At 42.9% G+C, this 23,494-nt stretch overlaps 2 protein-coding genes and 1 long non-coding RNA gene across 4 annotated transcripts in view; 1 reads left to right on the top strand and 2 right to left on the bottom strand.

Annotated features, from left to right (window-relative positions):
- The window catches only part of LOC131685919 (uncharacterized), an 80,068-nt gene that overhangs the window by 47,929 nt on the left and 8,645 nt on the right, over positions 1-23,494 (top strand). The window contains exons 5-8 of one of the 2 annotated variants that reach the window (XM_058969951.1): positions 8,270-8,614; positions 8,876-8,991; positions 9,058-9,428; positions 9,543-10,023. In XM_058969951.1, the coding sequence (XP_058825934.1) occupies positions 8,270-8,614; positions 8,876-8,991; positions 9,058-9,428; positions 9,543-9,947 (1,237 nt within the window). In that variant the 3' untranslated portion in view covers positions 9,948-10,023. The remainder of the gene's footprint in view (positions 1-8,269; positions 8,615-8,875; positions 8,992-9,057; positions 9,429-9,542; positions 10,024-23,494) is intronic. The other variant, XM_058969952.1, reaches the window with a different exon arrangement.
- On the bottom strand, positions 544-1,808 carry LOC131685934 (TM2 domain-containing protein CG11103-like). Its single transcript, XM_058969973.1, has 2 exons — positions 1,451-1,808; positions 544-1,388 (listed from the first exon to the last, which is right to left on the bottom strand). Exons 1-2 carry the CDS (start codon positions 1,681-1,683, stop codon positions 1,301-1,303), a joined length of 321 nt encoding a protein of 106 aa, XP_058825956.1. The 5' UTR covers positions 1,684-1,808; the 3' UTR covers positions 544-1,300.
- On the bottom strand, positions 18,584-19,771 carry LOC131685942 (uncharacterized). The gene is made up of 2 exons (XR_009304897.1): positions 19,499-19,771; positions 18,584-19,438 (listed from the first exon to the last, which is right to left on the bottom strand). It is a non-coding gene; the product is annotated as an uncharacterized LOC131685942 (long non-coding RNA).

Here is a 23,494-nt window from a genome sequence, read left to right as displayed (position 1 = left end):
TATTTCAAAGTCATTCAAGGACTCAAATTAACGGCTTCAAAACCAAAACAAAACATCTGTTGAAGTAAACGGCGCAAAACAAAGGACTTGAAAGCCAAATCAAAAATTTTGTTTTGATTTGGTTTTCAAGTCCTTTGCTTTGCGCCGTTTACTTCACATGTTTGTTTTGTTTTGGCTTTTGAGCCCTTAACTTGAGTCCTTGACTGACTTTCAAATACAACGTAAGCGCGTTTGAGCCCTTTAGTTCAAACCACTTATTAGTAGATCCCAGTGACAAAGTTGTTTGAAATAGCTGAATTTAGTTACAATTTGACGATAAAACTGTTCTACTTTCGATTAAAAACATTTAGTACTAGATTTTAGACGCATCCCAAAATGGTCAGTAACGGTATCCTTTCTGATTTTTCGTGCTATTAAAAAGTAATCCAATTGTAATTTATAATTTATTAACCGAACGTGAGTCTGATGAATGAACCTTTTGTCAGGACAAGGGGAAATGTTATGGAAAGTTTTACATTAAAAAATTAATTACAAACTAGAGAATCGGTTAACGAGAAAATATACTCATAAAATTCTTACACTATTTCATCACAAAACTCCTTCAACTCTTCGTTAGATTTCCACGGGTAATATCGCATTCCCACCGCAATAATTTCCTTTACTGTTTCGCCAGCGGCTATTTCGAATGCTATTTCCTTCGCAAGCAGGTCTAGAAATGTACACTTGGATTAAGGATTTTCCGTACCAAATTGATGCTGCAACCAAAAATGTATTCCTCGTGAAGTTTGCCTTTCTTCCCGTGGAAATCAACACAAATCAGTTCCGGTTCCAAATCCTGATTGGCTATTATCAGTCGCGCACATATGGCATCTCCTACGTAACCATCCGGACGGCTCTTCTTGGTGGCACCCTCGAAAGCCATGTCTGATAGAGGCCGGTTCACTGGCACTTATGCCGACTTGGAAGATATCTCCAGCTTTTTGGGATGCGACTCCGATAACAAGTTTACCACGATTCGGCACGTACCTCTTCTATTTACAATCTGCCCAGAACGTGTTGGGAGCCATTTTTCGTAATGCATCACTTTTGCAGAACAGTACCACGTCATCGTTGTCCTGTCGAAGTCCAGAACCTAGCACAATTTTTTTTATTTACCTTCGCTATCTCACGCAGTAATCTGGCAAAACCGGCTGATCCACTACATGGATATTTTATAAAAATTATTCCGCTCCGAAATATTGTAGCGCAGAATATTTTACGATACTGCCACTGACAAAACCATTCTGTTCCAAACTCAAGATTAAGTAGCGAGAGTGGTATTGTGGAAGCATATCCTCCATTCCCATAGTCGATCAGTCTGTTCCCTCCATTTAATTGTCGCACTATAACTAAAATGAAATTGAACCAACCAACACCCATTCCGTCAAAGATAAACCTGTAAGCCACTTACCTCTCCCTCCGCTCTGTGTTCCAGTTGCTTCCACCCTCGGGCAACAGATTGTTAATAATTAGCAGCACGATATCGACAATCCACCAGATTCCGACGCCTCCCAATGCGAACAACTTTTCGACGGCCGTACCGGTCTGACCGAGACAGAATCGATCCATGCCCAGAAATTTGTACAACAGTGTCGTCATGAAGTATTGGTTTGTGTACTTGCCACAGGGAAAACCGTCCAGCATAATCTCCCGCGGTTCGGCACATTCGATATTGTCGAGCACTAAACTCTGGTGGTCTTGACGGCATCGTAATAGACACCGCCAAATTTCACATACCCGTGGTCAAGCTCCTCTTTTACTGTATGGTTTTCTCTTGCGATCCACCGGTCCTTGGTGATTTGGCCTTTTCCACGATTAGAAATCAGAAGCAGGAACAAACATTTTTTTTATTATTTTTGTGCCGTTAGCTTGCGGCTCAAAAGCCAAAACAAAACAAACAAAGTGAAGTGAACGGCGCAAGGCAAGGACTTGAAAGCCAAATCAAAACAAATACATTGATGTTAACGGCGTGGAGCAAACGGCTGATAGTCCACCAGGGATGCCGACAGTGCGCAAAAAGGACGTAAATTGCATTTTGTTTAAAAAAAGTGGTGATATGTAATGTTTTGCTTCTATTTCGTATTTTGACGTGAAAGATTAATGTTTTATCTACCAAAGAGCGACATTTTTTCATTAGGACTAATAGACCACTTTAATTAATGAATAAAAAAAGATATGCTAAACTTCAGTCTCATTTTTCTCGGTTTGACATCATTGGCTTTACGGCCCTAATCATATGTTAGTCGAGAATTACACCCAATCTATACTTTTAAACTGTATTCACACCTATTCGATCCGTCCCAGTCCCGGTCCAGCACCGCCCATAGACACCGTCCATTCAACTCAAATGCGAGCATCCACACCTGTCCGATATGACACCGTCCCGGACAAGTCCCGCACGAAAGAATACCGGCGCCCGCACACGTTACCGTACCGCCACTGAAACGGATCGGAAAGGTATGAATTTCGTTCGCGTTCGCGTAGCCTTCGCCCGTGCGTTTCACGTTCTATTGAAATTAAACACACGAGCATCACAATACACTAGTAAGTCCTATTTTTTCTGAATGAAACTTAATGCAATGTCAAAGATAATCCTGTTGGAATTGTCCCGCTTTAAATATGGGACGATGCACACCATCACAGGAAGGCATTCCAATGGTAACACATATGCTATGTTATTGTAGTGGTATTAGTTCAAACGGAATTTCATAGCGCACGCATACTGTCAGATCCTCAGGAATGCCATATTTGATCATAAAACGAAACTCAATCTACTCTAGGAATCCGATTTCACTACCAAAACTTCACAAGACACAATACGCTCATCACTGCACTATAAATACGGCCCTCTCACGAAACACACAATCATTTAAAACTTTCATTTCCAACCCTAACCAACACCATGCGAGAACATCTCATACTCCCCCAGTTTACCCAAATGGACCTTCTCGATGCAATGTGTCAAAAGGAAACTCGTAAACAGCACGAACGATATTACCAAAACGGAACCATTCTTACATCGTGAACGAAAATGACTTTGCGGCGTCAAGCGAGAATCGTACTCTATGGAAACAAAACGACACACTCTCCCGCACAAATGACTCACAACACAAACTGACCCCAGCTAACTGCACTTCATATATACCAAAGATGCAATTCCTAGCAATTAACAAACGTCACACTGTATCATAGACAAGTATTCTCCAGTCAAAAAAGGACTGCTTTAAGTTATTTGTCAAAGTTCGGTGATCAGAGAACGGGAGGAGCCCGACAAAGTCAGTAACATATTTATTACCATAATGAAATGGAAAATAAAAAAAAAAATACTTCCTTTGGCACTTTGGGGACGTAGCACCCTTTATCAATTTTTGCGAACACACATCCACCACTTGGTTACGTGATGACACTACCCACACTAATCCATTTTTCAAATTTACATCGCACATCTACCACTATAACACAAATATCTTGTAACACAAATGTTAAAACCGTAGTGTTAATAAAACACCATAGAAACTCATATCATCCACTACAATTCACTGTTTTATTATTAAATAACACTTAGGAACACTTTATTTGTGCATATATCTTCTGTATTTGAAATATTGTAAAGAAAAACACTACAAAATAACAGGATTTACGCGGAGCTAAAAAATCACGACCGGCCGATAGCAGTGTTGCCTGAATCCTCCTGTCACGTTGGCGTAAGCAATAATTGTCAGATTAAGGACTGTTTGAAAATAACGAACAAGATAACAGTGACCGCCATTATGGCACATAAAAAGCTGGGTAATGCCATGCTCTATGTTATACTTTTAAACTAATCGATTATTTCGATTAATCTATTTTCTCTAGGCATCAATCGATTTAACTTAGTAACTTTGTGAAAAATAATCTATCACTCAGACTGAATAAACTAAGGGAAATAATTTTGAGTCCAACAACGTTTAAGACATGACTTGGCATGAATTTCAAACTAAAAAGAACACCTGGCTCAACCTGCTACTGGGAAGAAGTTCCAGTTTTAAAATTTTCTTTTTTATGTTATAGAGCTGTCAAAATTATTAATCTAAAACTGAACCACTCCCGAACGTATCATTAGGTCGTTACTTGACTTGAAACTATTTTCCCCAATCTATCGAACATCAGCGTATGTGCGCAATACTCTTTACACATTAGGCGCGTTTCAAATAAAACAACGAAGAGAACGAGAGCGTACACCAGTTTTAAAGTTCGAAACAAAACCGTTCGAAATAATTTTTGTGTTTTATTTTATAACTTAGCGTGAAGCGAACTGATCAAAACTTTTGTACATTATAGTATATCATTTCAATGACATGCTGTAATTTTTCTATGCAAAAATATCTACAAACGACTCGGTAACTATACTTTTTGTTCAACTTCTCTGTAAAAACATGATTTGCGGTGTTACCTGCCATTCCAAAACTACTTAACGGATTTCTTTCAAACTTTGCATACATTCTATGCAAAAAATACCTAACCCGTACGTGAGGTTTTGAGATAAAAATTCAATTAAGAGGGTTTTCATATTTTTATTTTTGCATATGATTTATTATGAAATATAAAACAATATTGGGGCGAAATAACATTGAAAATCGATTGAGAAGTCACCTTTATTTGAATTTATTTTTAAAAATTGTTAATAACTTTTGCAGTAACTTGCAACTTTTTTTCTCATCATGTGAAATTTTAATTGGAAGAACAACTCTTCGCTTTTCACTGGTGAAAAAATGAGAAGGATCGATGCTACCAATCGTGAGAAATTATATAAAATCTAACCTCATGTTAAAATAAGTAAATAGCCATAACTCTGAAAATATTTCGAATTTCGAAAAACTGTTCAACTTGTATTTATGATTTACCGTTGTGAATCCATAAAAAAATTTACAGAAAAAGCTCGACCGACGAAAAATTGTTTGCACACTTGGCAGATTTGGACTCATAACTCAATCTCCCTTGCCTACAAAAATCGCCAACTAACACCCGCCTTTCAATAAGCGCAAATCCAGTTCAGTCCGTCCGTGCTTTAGAAACAGCTACAGAAGCATGTTGTCAGATGCCTTAGTGATAAAAAACAAATCACGTATATACGAAATATGAAATTGGTGTTCTAAGGCTCATTACCATACGTTCCACAGTGGTTTCCTCATAGACCAATAATGCAAAAACAAATATATTCGGCAAAAGGATGTTTCTATCTCGCGATTATATCATTATGGATGAATATTTTATAGTTTAATACTTGATTTGGCCAATAATTAACTGATTTTTTTAGTATACAGGAGAATGCATAGGGTGGTTCGTTATTTACCAATGAATTAAAAACTATCAATGACAATGTCAACAGATTATCAGAAAAAAAAATCGTCGGACTGTAATTATTAATATTAGCATTTTTATCAGACTAGTTGTATATTGAACGAGAATTATTGGGTTTGGGAGAATATGGATCTTAAAAAATGGGTATACTTGTATATTTATTCGAAGAATTCAACTAAAAATATTGAACATGTCGATGTCGTTTAATTTGTTGGTGCACCATGGTGTAATGTTTTTGTTATTCACCGACAAGTCCAAAAAATATTTTCGCTTTTTAACGAATGTCTAAAAATTGAGTCATGCCGTACGGTATCTGACTAGTGAAAATCGTGCTTCGAGCAAAACAAGCAGAACAACTTGAAATGTCAGTGGAGCCCATACTTTGTGTGCCCGCTGGGATGTTGACTTATGTCAGTTCAATAGAAATGGGATAGGGGTGCCATATACGTGCAGATATCTCAATGCGTTCCTACTTCCTACGAACTGCCAAAACATTTTGGCATGAGAATTTTATCCGTACAAACCTAACCCATACACAAGCACAGACATAAATTAATTTATCTCAACGCAACTACAGCGTTGAGCTCAATCCAAAAACTACATTGCAAATCATAGTGCCTATACGACTCGAACCTATCACATTTCTATACTCGTTCGTGCATGCAAAGTTTCAAATCGCACAGCAGGGCACTGCCAGTACAACTTACACCCGTTTCATTGTTATGTACGTGCGCTCTACACGCTTTGTCCGATTTGAAACTTTGCATACACGAACGAGAGGTACCGGGTGTTCACTTGATTTATTTGTTGCTCGCATGCCAAACGAGCTACATCATGACTACAACGTCCAGACAGTCTGGTACCGGACATGTACGTACACGGTTTAACCGCTTGTTGTACCGTCCGTACTATATATTCATGATGTTGCTGGTTTGAAATGCTAGCAACGAGTGATCAAAATGGACACACGGTTCCCCTATGTAAATAGAAACTACCCGTATTGGATTAAATCAGTCGAGTGCAATAATATTGCAATTGCGTTCAGGTACAACAAAAGTTATTCGCATTTAAAAACTGGTACAATGTCTCAGTAAGAAGTTTCGAAACGGCACTCCAGTATTGGAACGTTAGAAGTAAACTACTCCAAAAAAGTTGGACTTATTGTGTTTCAGATTATCCTCGTCAGCTGACTAGTGACTTGGCCGCTAGCTAGACACGAAGTCTTATGCGTAAGGTTGAAATGACTGATGTACAGGTTGGTACCAAAGTTTTGGTTTTCAATTGATGAGGATTAAACTGAACCGAAACTTTTTTGGATAACACGCCAATTTGACAACTCTTTCAAAAATTATTTCGCGGAAACAAGAAAAACTATTAACAGTTTTTTCAAATAATCAGAAATGTTAAAAACTGTGAACATAATGTCAGATAATTTTATTAGACCAGCACTAGAATTTCTGATTGAAATTGTTATGTCTACCCACACTTCTACATATAATATACACTCGTTAAAATGTAAAAATATACGCGCGGTTTTTTTAGCGCGGTATTTTTTTACGCGGATTTTTGAATTCACGCGGATTTTGAAATTTACGCGGATTTTTTAATTTACGCGGTGTCCAAAAATGAGGTTTCCATTAACGCGGATTCTTGAATTTACGCAGTCTTCATTTACGCGGATTTTGAAATTTTCGCGGTTTTCATTTACGCGGCCTGTATTTTAAATTTTTATTTTATTTGCTTTGGCTTTGTGGCAGCGCTCCTTGAGCTGTTATATTTTGTAGCCCTTTAAATGGAACCTTTTGATTTTTACAAAGAATCACAGATGAGGAAATGTTTTTAGCTTCTAGGCATAGTAAAAGATGTCCCCTCGACATCGTTAGAATGACACTCTATCTGTGACAAATAAGTATAAATACAGAGGTGTCTACCGTGTCAATGAGGACAAAACTGACCCGGCGAAGGTCACTATGAATTTTAATCTTCGCCCCAGTGGGTCTGGGTTCAATCCCAGCCGAGGTCGTTGAGATTTTCTGAGGTGAAAGTTCAGGGAAGGAGGTAAAGCCATGGATTCCGATCCAAACGATGAAATCACATCTCTGACATTGGTGATTGGCACTCAATGCCAGTAGAGGCCGACATAAAATAAACAAAACATATGAGTTTGAATGAAAATTATTTTAGTGGCCTTAGTACCGTCTTCTGCGATCCATGCCAAATACAATCGCTAGCAATCCAGTATCTTCACTCTCTGAAACGAGGAATTTCTACAGCCATCTTCATACTTCAGCAGGTTTTCGCAATTCAAACCCACATTGTTACCCACACCGTCGATTTCGACTTCGTGAAAGGGCACATAGACACGGTTCCCCTGTCACGAGCAATATCATGTCCCTGCGTTAGGGATCAGATTTCGTTACTCTACTGATCACGAAGTGCAAGAAGAGTTTGAAATAAAATTTTTAACCTGTCGGGTATGTGAACGACATTTAGACGAAATATTTCGAGTTTAAAAATATTGATTGTATTGAAAAGTACCCTTAAAATCGAAATGATCAACTTTTAGCATTGCTACAAGACACATACTGCATATTATATCAACAATTTTGAATGACCGAACAAATCCTTAAATTCTGGGTATAGGTTAAAAAATAGAACATTAGACAATTTATTCTATAACTTCACAGCACTAGTTCAGCGTTTTGCACCCATAGAACATCACCCCTTCGAGTTAGCTAGCATACTCATCGTACATGCAATCAATTCTCTTTTTCCCTTTCTTCCTCTTCACATTTCTCGGGTTACTCATCAATCACCATCACCCTAAATCCCGCTTTGATCAAACGTCGATCGAACGTGGTTCCGCTGATCATCAACCATCGGTAAGTAGCCAAGCACCCGCAACGCCGAGTCCTTCACCGGCTTCGCCCTCGAATGGAGCAACAGCAGCATCGGTTACTAGTCCCGCCGGAAGCAACAACCATTTGCAACCGAACAAATCGACCCTCTTCGGTGGTGGTGGTGGTGGCGGCAGCAACGTCAGCAGCAGTAGTGCTAATTCGTCAGCGTCGGGAAGTCCGGTGCCACCGGTTTTTTCACAGACGAAGCCAGTACCGAACCATGGTAAACCAAATCTGGCCCCGAAACCACCGGGAATGCAGCTGAACACCAGTGGCAGCGGTAACGGTACCAATCGCAACATGGTCGGTAGGCATCACAGCATGAGGAGCCCCAGGTAGGTTTCCGATTGTTTGCATTTGATTCTGTTACTGTTTGTGGACATATTTAGCCTGTGGGTTTCTAGATTCGTCTTTTCTTTGTTGCTATTTGTTATACAGATCATTGTAGAGTTTATGCTAAAATTTTGCAGCTTAATTCCCAGAAGAAGATAAAATATTTAATAGTAAAATAGTCAAAACTCAGAATTCATAAAGCTCAAGACTTTTTCAAGATATCGAAGTCATTGAGGAATGATTTTTTTATTTATTTCCAATAGATCACCGCCAGTGGCACAAACTGGTCCCAGCTTTCCGAATCATTTCGGAACGTTACGAGGTCCTCCATCGAGCTTTCAATCGTCTGAGTCGATTTCCAGGCAAAATAATTTGATTGGTAATAGAATGTCAACTCAACCCATAAAGGTCCTATAATAATCAGACCTATTTTTCCGACGAACAGGACGACCAGCAGCACCGCCTCCCAAACCGCCGGTAATGAAACCTCCGCCGCCACCACCGGTTCGAAGCGTGTCGAACACAAACCTGACGCATTTACCAATGAGCTTGGCCCCGGAAGCACCGGAGCCGAATTTCGGTTCCGCAAACAACGTGGCCAGTGCCGTCGCAGACGAGCTCAAGTCGAAGCTAGTCAACAGCGGATCGGCGAATAATGTCGCAACGATCACCACCTACACCACCTCTTCCAATTCGACCATTTCTACCAGCCAGCTCAGTATTGCCAGCACCAAAACGCTCAGCAGTGGCAGCATGAAGACGACAGCGGCACCTCCGTTGCCACCCCATCGAACCTGTCCGGCACCTCCACCACCTGTAAGCTACCTCTACTTAACTCGAGCTATCTTATCTGGAATCCCAACAGATAAGATAACCGACTCACCGCAGTCACAGTTTTGCTACATTCGCAATTTTCATCTTTCATCACAGCAACTCAATACCAGCACCAACAGCAATAGCGGAGGTAGTGGCGAGGCACCACCCCAGCCGCCTCAGCGAATTTCCTCCATCCGGCAGCAGCAGCTTCAACAACAACAGCAGCAGCAGTTACTCTCCAACGCCAACAGTTCTAGCAATATCATTAACAACAGTAGTAGTCCGCAGAGCTCAAACTTGCAACGAAAGGAAACCATGCTGGGAGCCGCGAATGCCGCCGGAACGGTCGGCACCGAACGACGAAAGATGATTCCACTGCAGGAGATTGATCTAGAGGCTAAATACTCGTTCTATTTCCGAAAGGTAACCGAATTTTCGGCTCCGATTCCGTTTCTCAACGTGGCCAAAACCTACCCGAGTTCGATGCGGCAACAGCAGCAGCAGCAACAGCACCAGTAGAGACGGGTAGCAGCGCTCAGTTTTGGGGATGTGTAGCAATCGTTTCGATCTGGGTGAGAGTGGGAAGCAGTGTCAAGTAAGTAACTTTTTTCAGTTCTGTTAGATGTTATCTCACGTTCTACTATACTAAACGATAATTATAAAACCGAATAATGAAGTTATATAATTGAAAACATGTTGATCCAATCACACCACAACGGCACTGCCCATAATCACAAGTCACAAGTTCTATGCAATTTACTATCTACATGGGACTGACTTGCGATTATAGGCAGGTACGGGACGTGTACGAATAGCTAAAAAGTTCAATATATACAATTCCAACGGAGTGCAATACGCAATTTTTTGAGTTTGAGCTTGTGCGACCACCCCTAGCTGCCACTCCGTTATCGAAGTTGCACAGGGAATAAGTAGATAATTATGCTTGGTAGTAGCGCAACATCTTTCAATGTGCAACTCCTGGTAATCCTAAAGTGTTTATTGATCAATACCGGCGCCGGCCAGGCCCGAACGTAGATCGCGGAAGGAAAGGGAAGGAATGGTTAGTCCGACACTTGCTTTTGCTAGAAGCCGTGTATACTACTGCGCACTCCACAAGTATCACGGGAGGAGGATATTTTTGGGGTTTTCGATTGATTGACACCGGTGTAGTGGAGTGCACTGAAACGTTTTTGCACTTTCTAGCAGAAGTGCAGAAAACTGGGTATGTTCCATTGACACTTCTGCTAGAAAGTGCAAAACCACTACAACGGTGTCAATCAATCGAAAATCCCATTTGTTAGTAATGGGATTTTCGATTGATGTGTACCGGTGTAGTGGAGTGCACTGGTTTTGCACTTTCTAGCAGAAGTGTCAATGGAACATTCCCAGTTTTCTGCACTTCTGCTAGAAAGTGCAAAAATGGTGCAGTTCCAGTGCACTCGACTACACCGGTGTCAATCAATCGAAAATCCCATAAGTATAGAAGTTGGATTCTACTTCTTCTTTACTGACGCCAGAGAGGTCACTCCACTATCTGGACTAGTAGGTTTTTCGATTGATGACACCGACACCGTGCCGGTGTTTTGCACTGGCACAGTGCCAATGGAACACTGCAGCACTAATCGAGTGCAGGCTCGAATGTGTGCGTGCAGTTAACCGAGCTGTCATTTAACAGCTGATGCTGTTTATTTATATAAAAATTAAATGCTTAGGTAAAAAAAGTTATTATTAATTTTAATTGTGGTTTATAGAGCGAAAAAAGTATGGTTTAAGATCAGCTGTTGTAATTGAAAAACTCAGAAGGAAACGGTTGCAGCATTTCTTTTTTCGGAGCTTGATAATAGACGACTTAAGTTTGTGTTTACTGCATCATTCGAAATCCAGTAGCAGTCGTGAGGAAATCTTTTCCCCATCGTTAGGAATTGTTTGCCAAATGAAGCTGTTTTGAACAGAATAAAAATTGGTTCTAGTGAAAAAATGTGGACTGCAATAGTTCTGCTTCAAAGAATTCTGTCTCGGGTGGTAAAGCGAAAGAAACCGTTCAGTATAATTTTTAAACTTGCATATATCTTTGGAATTGCTTCCCTTGACCAAAAGTGGTTTGTTCCTTCCGGATCGGATTATGCAGAAGGTGGTCAGGTTAGGTTTTACTCGCCTTCGCCCTCAACAACAATTTCATAACAAACTTCAGCCACCGAAATAGTAACTATCGAAATTGAATGAATTTGAATTTATAATTTTATTGAACAAGTTAACCTGCTAGCCCAGACTTTAAATCAGGTCAAGGAGTTGTTGGCAATTATTCCGAATCGCGGCTGTTTTGAAAAATGGGTTAAATTAATTTTTAAATTTGGAAATATTTGGTTAGTTTAGTTAAATAGAATGTTCTATTTAACATAAAATAAAAGACCTCGGAATATAATCGAGGACTATTATTCTTTTCTTTTAAGGTACTTTCTCGTGTTAGTGGGGGAAGGGAAAACCAGATTTAGGGGTGGCTACAGATACAGAAAAAAGTTGAAAGTTGTAATGTGAATGAGGGACGAAAAAGATACTAAACTGGAACATTATTGTCTATCTCGAGATAATATAGCATTTCGTCGAGTTGTTGCTATATGGGAAACCCTCGAGTGCGATCGAAACAAAAACAAACGGTAAAACGTTTTCACACTCCCACTGATGCATATTAGATGGATGCGTAATTCAACGTACGGCCCGGTTGCGCATGGCTGAAAAGTCGCAATGTGGATTTAAGAAAAGATTCACAATAATAGTTTTCAAAAGTAGTAGATAAAGGTAATGATGGCTTCTTGGTCTTGGGTTTCAATCACAAAACGTTTATTTTGCGTTTAAAGTCAACGTTTCTAAGTGAGTATCCCTTCATCTTCAAGAAAACGCAAAAGAAATGTTTTGTGATTGAAACCCGAGACCAAAAAGCCATCTTTAAATCTACAAACAAAGTGGGCGTTCGCGTTCTTAGATGAATGATGAACAAATTCGTGATCAACGCGTACTATCTTTACACAGAGTTCGAGATCGACATGAACGGACAACCACAGATACTCGAGATGTTCGAAGAGCCATACCCAGCGTATGCTGGACGTTTAAATCAGAACGGGATGAACGCAGGGTGTAGAACAATCATTAGCTTTTTTCGAGTACACGGAAGTCACTCCGGAGTAAACAGAAGCAAAAAATATTTGCTCCTTTTTATTCCGGTTTGCTACCAGAAGAAGAAAAAAGAGAGGAAGAGAGTAACAAGCGAAAATCGATCTGATTCAACAGAAAGTGCAGAGAGAGCTGAATAGAAGAAAAACAATGCAAGTACTGTAATGAGACGCAAGCTTGTTGCGAATGATTATTATTATTATTTATTGGGCTTTAATCGCAGAGTTCCGGAATGAAAGCAGCTAGCCAGGGCCGTGGGAGAGCCTTCCCAACACCCAGTCTTGGTGTGTCGGTGGACTCGCTGAACGATGGTGGTGTGTGACTTGTAAATTTGCGTGTTAGTGGAGGGGCAGTGGAAGAACCTCCCCAGCACCAGGTTCGAATGTGGCGGAGGGCCCGCTGAGCGTTCATGATTGATGGGTTGGCAGATTGTGGCAGTCGAAGTACCGCGGGAGAACCTCCCTAGCACCCGGCCCGGGTGTGGCAAAGGGCCCCGCTGGGCGTTGGTAGTAGTTGGGCAGATAGATTGCGGTGAGAGAAGGGCCGCGGGTGGACCTCCCTAGCACCCGGTCCGGATGTACCGGAGGGTTCACAGAACAGTAGTGGTAGGTAGATGGTGTGAAGTCAGCCGGTTCTAGGTGTGCCTTAGATGGATTTGAGAAGATTGATATCTTTCAAGAAGGCAAATAGTGCCTCTTCGTGCACTGTGCCTTTTGCCAGGGGTTCCGAATCGAGGAGGGCAAGTTGTGGTGTCGCCGCAGGTTGTCGAACTCCGTGCAGTTTATGAGTAAGTGCTCCACCGTGAGTCTTGTGCTGCAAGTTGTACATATTGGATGGCGACGCGGATGATGGTGTGAGCACGGTTGATCCTCGTATGACCCACGCGGAGACGGGAAAGCGCTTTTTGTTCTACTCGATTTTCGCGGTCTGTCCACCTTCTCAGGGTAGCTTCGAAGAGTCCTCCAATGAGTGATGAAGTGCTCAAAGGTCTTCGCCTTGAATTCCCTGATGATGTCGGATGACGGGACCTCATTAGAAAACAGGGCGCTAGAGTGTCGACCGAGTGCGACCAAGCGGTCAGCGTCCTCGTTACCGCGAATTTCATTGTGTCCGGGTACCCAGCATATGGTAGTTAATAGGTCACAAGATTGTTCTATGGCTTAGACGTAGAGATGCTTGGACTCCCCTGATTCCAGCGCATTGACGACTGAGAGGAAATCGGAGAAAATCACTGTCGGTACGTCTTCGGGTTTCTTTGTAACGGCAATGGCGGCGGTTTGCGCGGAGAACGCGGAGGGTAGGCTACGGGCGAGGCCCGCTTCGATTCCGCTCACACCCACGCCTATCCCTATCGTAATTACGACAACCCCATCGCCATGTTTCGAGGCGTCGGTGTAAATGGTTTGAGTATTTTTTTCGGCCATCTGGAGGATTTTGGCTCTGACAGCCCGGGGAGGATCGCCTGCTCTAGTGAATACAGCCAGACTGATGTCTATGTTTGGGCCGCGGTCGTGCCAGGGGCGGTTGTTGACCCGATGTAGCTATGCGACTGTGAGAAGAGGGATATCGGCAAGCATGGTGTGTATGCTCATAACTATCTAGTAAATGGGATTCATCACCCGATGTTTTTTTTTCTAGGAGCCCCATAGCTCGTCTTAGAACAGCTACTGCCACTGCCCACCGGAAGAGAAGGACGCCGGTTTCAACGAAGGCAGCTTCGGCGGGGGTGCCTGGCGGCAGGTTTGAGGCCGATCTGATTGCTCTGTGGTACAGTGGTGCGAGGATACCGACTAAATCCTCCCAATTACGACTGATTATTTCAAGGCCATAGAACAGACGACTGTGGATGAGGGCCTGGATGAGGTTGATGGTTTGCCTATTCCACCTCGGGTGTCTCGAGCTGATAGTGCGGACAAGTCGTTTCCTGCTTTCGCAATCCTTTTTCACCCGTCAAAAGTGCAAAAGGAAAGTCATCTTACGGTCGATTGTCACGCCAAGGATTTTTGGCTCTTTCCGGAATGGTATTACTGTTCCAGCAAGTTTTACCGGCCGGCCGGTGGCTGAGTGGTGGGAGTTGTAACAGTGTGAAATGATGCATTTTGGGGCTGAGATGCTGAAACTGACCGAGTTGGCCCACAGTCCAACGGCGTTTACTGTAGCCTGCATCTTCAGTTTAGTGCGGCTGGTCGTTTTCCAGATCGGTACAAGAATTACGTCGTCAGAGTAGATAAACACGAATATGCCTTTCGGGAGCGTGGCGAAGATGGAGTTCATGCTGACTAGGAATAGTGTGACTGCCAGCGCCGAGCCTCTCAACATAGGTCTGATTGGTTTCCTCCAATACCTACCCTGGAGCTTCGGTCACTGAGGTTTTGTTTGATGAACCTGCCAAGGTTACCGCGGATGCCCCATTGATACAGAACTCCTTCGCGCCATACCATGTTGTATGCCTTGGCGAGATCGTTGGCTATGGTGTCGCTTATAATTTCGTCGAGACAGCCTAGCTGAATACCTGTACCGAGTCCCTTTCGGAAAGCGTACTGCCGACGATTAAAAAAATTCTGTTCCTCGAGGAGGATTAACAAGCGTCTGGTCACCATTTTTTCCATCGTTTTCTCAATGCAGGGGAGGAGGCTGATGGGTCGGAAGTCATTCGGGCATCTGGTTCCTTCGCATTTCTTCGGGATGGGAATAATGAGGGCGGTTCTCCAGTTGTCTGGTAGAGACTTGCCTCCCCACATCCTGTTCAATCCGTCTAGTAGTGCTCGCTTGGCAACCGGAGGTAGATGTCGGGGGCGACGCGGGGAAGAGGCTTTTTTTTGGTAGACGGCTTACGTTCTGTTGCAGGCTGTTTTGGCTTTGATGTGCTCTTCGGTAGCTTTGATGTTTGGTGTTGATGCGGCTGGTTGTCTGGCATTGGACCCTGTAGGAAGGAAGAATACGACAGACAGGTCCGAACGGGTAACAGGATTGGTAGAGCTTACCCGGAGGCATCCCGGGTTCTCCGCGCCGGCAACCGTCGCAAACTCATCGGATGTTTCTGGCACCTCCCAAGTCGGGGCGACGCGAGGGAGGGGGCTTTTGATGTATGCGATTTTGTTGTTATTGCTGATCTGGTATGAATCAGAGCAAACGGATTTTGCTGTCGAGTTAGTGGAACAGGTATAGATGTTCCTTTACGGATCGTTCATATCACTGCTCCCGTAAAGGAATCGTACTGGGTGCCACGAGCATTCGGCTATAGGGCTTAGGTGACGGGGGTAACGGTTAATGTTGCTGTGGTCTGAGCGAATGGGGGTGGAATCCAAGATGTTCAGTTCTTTGTGTGCTCTTGGTCGGGTTGGCGCGTTGGGTGAGTGATTGTAGTTCAAAGCTTCGATGATTGATGGCCGAGTGCTGTCTGGTTAGTGTTGGCAGGAAATGTTTAGGGGCAGTCGGTTGTTTGCTGTTGCATTTAGTCTAGAAGTACTTGACTGGGTAAAACCCGGGCCCGCGTCAACAGTGTGCATCGGGAGGACCCGGAACGTCCCCGCTAAGGGTCGACGCGGGAAGGTTGTTTGTAATGTATCGGCTGTTGAATTTTGTTGCTCTTGTTGTTCGTTGACTGCCGAGTTCAGCGTTTGCGAGCTGTTTTGTTTATTCCGAGATGCTGAATGGGTTGTCGGGGTCCGATGAGGGCGCTTGATTTGGGGTGTTTAGTGATGAAGTTGAGCTGGAGCGGGATCATTGTGGTGTGGTGGCAGTGTTGGGTGTTAACAGAGAAACCTTTTTCTTTTTGGCGATTGGATCTTCTAAGTTCCGACAAGCTGAACGGGCAAATAGAGGTTCCGACTACGGGGATTGGTACAGCAAACTCGCCCGCAGTTGAATCACATCATTGGCAGTGGGTAGTACGGGCGAATACTGGTGCGCTGTAGACCAAACTACACGTGCTCCGGAAGGATAGAACCAGAGAATGATTGGATAACCAGCTGTGTGTTAGTCGGCTTATCATCGAGCATTTTTGTGATTCGCCGAACGTCCGTAACTCCCTGAGCTTTCAGCTCTTCCAGATCCCATTCGAATATGTATATCATTCGGACATAATAGTGTTACCAGTTTATATGGGAATTTGCTGTGTGACCGCAGCCTGCAACCCGTAACTCTGGAACCGGATATTGGATCGGGAGAAAATTAACCATTTACGTGAATGAAATACCTTTCATTTGAGACTAATTTTAGGCAAATTGGTCAAGCCAGCTCCAAGAAACCGATGTGACCGTTATTCTGAACTTGGATACTTCCGCCGGGGCTTCCGCAACCGATGATGGTGGTCAAAGAAACTTTTAATGGCTGTTAGTGACCTAGTACCACAAACCCGAGCAGTTGTGGTGACATTTTGGAAAAAAATCACCCTTTTACAATTATCGCAGAATACGATAAAATTAGGATTTGCTGTGTAATCGTACTCATCACCCTGTAATTCCGGAACCGAAAGTCGGATCCATTAGAAACACAATAGTCGATGCCGTTGTACCTTTCATTTGGGACTAAGTTTGTGAAAATCGTTTCAGCCATCTCTGAGAAAAGTTACATTTTTGGTCATACACATACATACATACACAGATATTTACCGTACTCGACGGACTGAATCGAGTGGTATATGACACTCGACCCTCCGGGCCTCGGTTAAAAAGTCAATTTTCAGAGCTATTGCAAAAAAAATACTGTCACTCAGACCAAACAATGTATATTTCCCCTGTATTCAAACTCCCCAAATATCACTTCATAACTCATAAAGCTGTACAAGGTAAGCAGTAGTAGGGGAACTTCGCCGTATACTCCTAATTTAATCACCGATGTGTTGTGATATCTGATACAGAATATATTTTTCGGAAAAGCAGATATGCCTCACCCCCCCCCCCCCCCCCCCAAATGAAGGATTGTTGCGACGGACGTGCATCCATGTCCCCATAGATTTTGAATAAATGTTGCGAAGAATACCCAAGCAACCAAAAATTTGGATAATGTTTAAAAAGTGCACTTTAAAGTTCATATACACCCTTATTCTTATTTACGACGAATGCGAGATTCGTTCGAAAGTGGTTTGTATTCTCGTTTACGACAGCAAGATCAAATGGAATTACTATTCGTTCGAATTGCTTTCGAACGAATTTTGCATTCGTCGTAAACAAGCATAAGGATGATAAAGTTCTTTGCGAATTTTCAAGAAGCTGCTTAAGCTTTAATGAAACTTGAAAGTTGTTGAAGTCGCTATTAGAACACGAAATGTATCGGAAAATTACTTAACCCTTAAATGCCATTTGGCAACATACTGAATTTTATGATATGAAGCCCCAACAAGAGGTATAGGTCATATTCATACAGAAAAATGAGTACCATAGTAAAATGAAATTCATACATTTAAGAGTTAAACCGGGAAGCTCATGCAGTTCCCTAGTACGATCTTTGGTTACTTCGGTATTGACGTTGCCCGTTTCAGTCCCCTTAACTATTATATAACGTGGTAGCCAGAAGCGTAGATAAACAACATTCACCCAGACAAACTTTTGTGTATATCAAACAATATTGTTATTGAATTGCATTTTTATTTATTAGATCGTTCAAACAATATTGATTTTATATACTTTTCATGACGAGCCGCTTTCTTCAACCACGCTGTGAGTTGGACCTGGTTTAAAAATTTAGAATAGGCATTCTCACTCGACCAATCAGTTTTTCTACTAAACTCAATTCATGATTTTATAAGCGCGTAATTATTTCCTTTTGTGATAATTTTATTACATGTACAATTCGTTTGCGTGTACCTATATCATTTTTTAAAGTAACTTTCCTTCAACGAACGACAACTAACAACACATTTGTCGCTATAATTCGGGCCCTATTCTCCAAGTCACATCACTTAGGTCCGATTTCTTCCTCGTCACTCAACTTTTAAACCAAGTTTGTCTGTGCGTTGAACCTGGTTTAAAAGTTAAGCGGGGGTGAAAAAAGCGGCCCTTTAGTGCCTAGAAGAAAATTTTCTTCTAGTCACTAGGCCACAGTCACTGTGAGAATGGGGCCCTTCTGTTGAGCAACCAAGAAACTCATTAGTGTAATACTTAGCAATTCACAGTTATTCCATCGTCGAATGATTATAAATCTAAATCGCACCATACTTTACCAAGGTGTAGTATTTCATTCATACTCCTAATAATAGATATAGGAAAAACCGTCACCGAAACTGTTTCTTCTGATCTAGCTAAAACTACTTGCTGATAATATCCGGCGAATCTTCAAACTTAGTTGGCCTAAACTGCTTAGCTTGCTTATCGACCTTGCCGCACAGAATTCACTTTCAAATTTATTCCAAGCGAAACACTCGCCGCGTCGATTGTCCTTTTACAAATTACAATAGAATATTTTTCTTCAATTCTTTCACACTGTGTTGATCGTTTGCCCTGATTAGTTGACACTGATTTCCTTTGGTATTACCAATCAAATTAGTTAATGCACTGAGTTGTCCATAAAGCAGTACATAAGAATCCCTTTTGGTTTGATGGAAGTGACATGGTCTTCATCTTCCACAACGTAACGATGAAAAGTGGTTCCATCCAAAGGTCCCCAACCAACATACTTCGACAGTGTAATCCACCAACTGGTGGCGGCGCTACTCACATAAAATGTTAGTTGATGCTTCCAGCTAGCTTCTTGTAACATTAGCCACAAAGATCACATCTGATTTGATCCGATCGACTTGCATTACGGTATTTTATCCGACAGAACAGATTTTTCGTATATTCTTCTGGAGCTGACACCCTTATAACGGGTTTATCGACAACTCCAGCAAAGATTCGATGTAGCTGTAATTGAAAGAATAAATATCTCCAAAATATATAAACATAATTATATGTATCGCTTACCATTTTGAAATAATTAATCTTGGATGTTGATAGAATATTTTTCAGGCTGCCATTTTGTCTTGATTTGACGTTTTGTTTGATGGTATTAGTGAGTGCACTGGCTCCACCGACAAAATTTTCGGTGCCAAATCTCTGCCCCGAAATTGCACTGGAATTGCACTTTTTTATTGCAGTTCCTATCAATGGAACATGGTGTCGGTGTTTTGACAACACTTCTGCAAGAAAAGTGCAATTTCAGTGCAGAAAACTACACCAGTTTCTTCAATCGAAAACTCTATAGATATCGATCCATCAACTCGTGGACCGGAGACCAACGGCTTTACTTCCCTACCGAAGGAAGACGTGACCACAGATTTTTTCACCTCAGAAAAATCTACAACCTCGGCTGGAATTGAACCCATGACCACTGGAGTGGTTACGCTTACCACTCAACCACCGGTGCCGTCAGAGTGCAATACGCAATTTTTTGTGGTCAAACAAGCGCACAGTATGGATTTATCTATTGTTTACCATGCTGCCGTATACAACGAGTGAGTGAATTTGTGGTCCATCCCTGTACCATTACCAGTTTTAAGGGGTGGGGTGAAGGTCTATTTAAGGTATTTTCGGTGAAAAAATGTGTCGCTCTCGAAACATTTATCGTCGCCGCCACAATACGACTCCATTTCCAATATAAAGATGAATGCGATCAAGGGGTAGGGTAGGTTTGACTGTGTCGATTTCGGCGGGAGTTCGTGGGGGTGTTCTCGGGGGCTGTTGTTGCTGTGTGGTCGGTGGCTGGGCGGGCTCGGTGGTATGCAGTCTGAAAGAGGTTCAGGACCGTACGGTTGTTCGGACGAAAAGCAACGAGAGGTGGTACTTACCCGGTGAGGAGCCGGGACCCCTGCACCTGCAGCCGTCGAAGGTTCGTCGGTTGGTACCGGCACGTCCGCTGTCGGGGCTGGTGCAGGGGAGGAGGCTTTTTCCCTAATATTCTCTTTTGTGGTAGTTTTGTCGGTGTGTAAGATGATGTTAGTCTGCTCGTAGTTTGTTGTTTCTTTTGTAGAAATTCTGTCGGTATACAAGATGTTGTTGGTTTGCACAGGGTTTGTCGCTGCTTTCTGGTGAAATGCTGGATGCCATGAGCAGCTGGCTATTGAGCTGGGTGAGCGTGAAGATCAGTTGTTGTTCCTCGACTTTTTTCCTTGGGTTGCTGAAAGGAGGATGGGAGCACTGCGCTGTTCTTTTGGTGAAATTGGAGTTGTTTTACTCACCCGGGGGGTACCCGGGCCCCCTACACCAGCAGCCGCCGAAGGCTCTCCGGTACTTCCGCTGTCGGGGCCGGTGCAAGGGATGGGTTTTTTCTCCTTCGCTCCTTGGTGGGTTTCGAGGTGGAGTATTATCTGTTGGGGGGCGATCCGTATGTCATCCGCTGGTTCCTATGAGTGGAGGTGTGCGGTTATGGTGGTCGACATGGCTGCGTTGAGGCCCGCCAGCTTGCGGGGCGCTGGTGTCTGTCGGGTGATCTGTCGTTCCTGTCTTGTTGTTTGCTGTGTTTAGGGGGGAGTGGGGTAGTTGAACTGTTCTGGATTATAGTGAGATTAGTACTTGCCTGTGGGGGTGCCGATGGTCCCACACCAACAGCCGCCGGGGGCTCGTCGGTGGGGACCGGTACGATGTGGGTGGGCTTGTTTGTTTTTGCATTTTTCTCTTGTTCTTATGTTGCATGTTATTGTATGTTGTTTAGTCTAGGGTGATGGTGGGGAGGGTCTGCTTGTGCTTTGGATGGCCCTTGTGTTGGGTGGCGTGGTACTCCGGCTTGCGTTGGTGCGTATATCAATTTTTCTCGCGGGGAGATTGTCTTCCTTAGTGGGCTTCTAGATTTGTCTTGCCACTGGGCGCTCTGGGAGCTTTTTTCTCGACTTCTGCCGGGTCGCTCTTTTCGGCTCTTTGGGGGCTGATGGTGGTCTCTTGTGGGAGTTTTATGGTTTTTGTTGTTGTGGCGTTTGTGACTGGATTGTTTCCGACGGAGATTTTTTGTTGTGAGACTTTGTATTGAATCTGTACTACTGGTGATACTAATGTTTTTCTTTGAAGGGGCCTCATAGGGTGGCCATCTCATTCCTGAGGTCCTTATTGCTGATTTGTTCCTCGATCAGTTGGTTTTGTAGTGCTTGGATGGTGACGTCCTTTTCATCGCTTTTGAGTGGGCTCATGGTGGCTTTTTTGAGCAGTTCTAGTTCCCTTTTCAGGAGTTGTATGGTCTGGTCCTTTTCATCGGTAGTTGTGTTCAACCTGCTGCTTACTGCGTTGTCGTATGATACGCTTCCTGCTGCTGTTTGTTGACATGCCACAGCTCTAGCCTCGGGAAGGTCAGATTGTTATCTGTTTTTATTTTGACAATCTGTTTCTCACCTTGGTAGATTGGGCGTTTGGGGTCTCCGTCGCAGTTAATGCAATTGCTAGTCTGCAGGCATGGTTCCTCCAGCATGTTCTTTTGTGCAGTTTAAGCAGATCTTCTGGTTAAATTTACTGCTATGGTCAAACTTACCGCATCTGAAACACTGCATGGGATTGGTGTAATGCCTTCTTACGCTGTCCCGCATGATGCCCATGAATATATGTTCCGGTAGCGACGCGGCCGCTAAAGTAGATGACGAGTAGTGGAGTGTTTGTTGCTATGCGGCTTACGGTCTTGGTTATTCTTCTGACCTCGATCACGCCTTGATCTTTCAATCCGGACAGGATGGTTTCGGTGTCTAAATGTTTTGTGTCCAAGTCATATATGATTCCCACTGTTTTATTTAGGGAGGTGTGTGGTTTAAATTCGACTCTCGTACCGTTGGTCAGCTGTTTAATGGCCAGCAATTTGTTGAAAATTTGAGGAGGCTCGGGGGACATATTGAGTTCTTCTTGCCTCCTTTGCTGCTTTCACCACCCTTGTCGGTTCCTCGCCGATCGCTTCCTTGATTGACCCTAGGGTAGGGTTTGCTCGTTCCCTTGGCTGTCAGGAATGGCATGCAAGACCAGCGTTTATTCGTCGATCTCATCTCCGGAGCTCAAAAAAAAACGGTAAGTGGTTGAGTGGTGGCCCTCCGGGGGAGGAGGGTTATCATCGTCCATCGGGTTTGGTGTCCTTTAGCCTTTCGCCTAGACTGGGTTTGTTTCCGTCAACTTCTGGGTCAATATTTTCGAGTTTCTTTTCACCTGTTTCTTTGAATCACTATTTCGAGGTTTTGTTTGCTTTACTGATTCCACTTTTTGTTGCCGTCTTCCGTTGCCTGTTCTCTTTATTTTTCTTTCTCTCCCGCGCCGGGAATCGACGGCCCGATGTACAGGGTTTTCGCTTTGGTTCACTCTTACTATGTCTGTTTTTTTCTGATCTTCGCTTCGTCCACTTTATAACCTTTTCACTTCGTTTTTCTTCCTCCCCCGCACTAGGAATCGACGGCCCAATGTGCGGGGTTTTCGTTTTTGTTCACTCTCACTATGTTTTTCTTATCTTCGTTGCTGTGTTTCACGCGAAAGAAATTTTCACTACAATTACCTTTTTTATTTCACCTTCCGATAAACACGTGGTTTTTTCTAAACCTATACGACGCGTTGCATACCGGGGAGCAAAGCGGACAATTATGTAAAGAATGACGAAAAAAGTTAATTTGCAGCTTAGTACGCGAAATTTCCTTATGTTCCTCGCCGCACTTTGAGCACTTCATTTTATTGCAACGGTATATTCTCGTGTGACCCAATTATTTGCAATCAGTGCAATTCATAAGATTTGATATGTACATGCATACGGGAAATTGATGTTTTGTCCAACAATACATTGTTTGGCAAGCCAGCACCTTCACATGTTACTCGAAATGATTTTGACGGAGTAATAATTTTGGCAGCATCTGTGCTGGATTTTGAGTTTAATTGATAAACCTAAAGTATGTTGACCTGCAGAATATTTTGAGTTTTAAAAATAACCACCCCATGCTTTAGCAGTCAAGCACTTTATTACTACGCCATCTA

The sequence above is a fragment of the Topomyia yanbarensis genome, chromosome 2 (assembly GCF_030247195.1).
Source record: "Topomyia yanbarensis strain Yona2022 chromosome 2, ASM3024719v1, whole genome shotgun sequence".
In the NCBI taxonomy this organism is placed as follows: Eukaryota; Metazoa; Arthropoda; class Insecta; order Diptera; family Culicidae; genus Topomyia; species Topomyia yanbarensis.
This window is presented reverse-complemented; position numbering and strand designations above follow the sequence as displayed.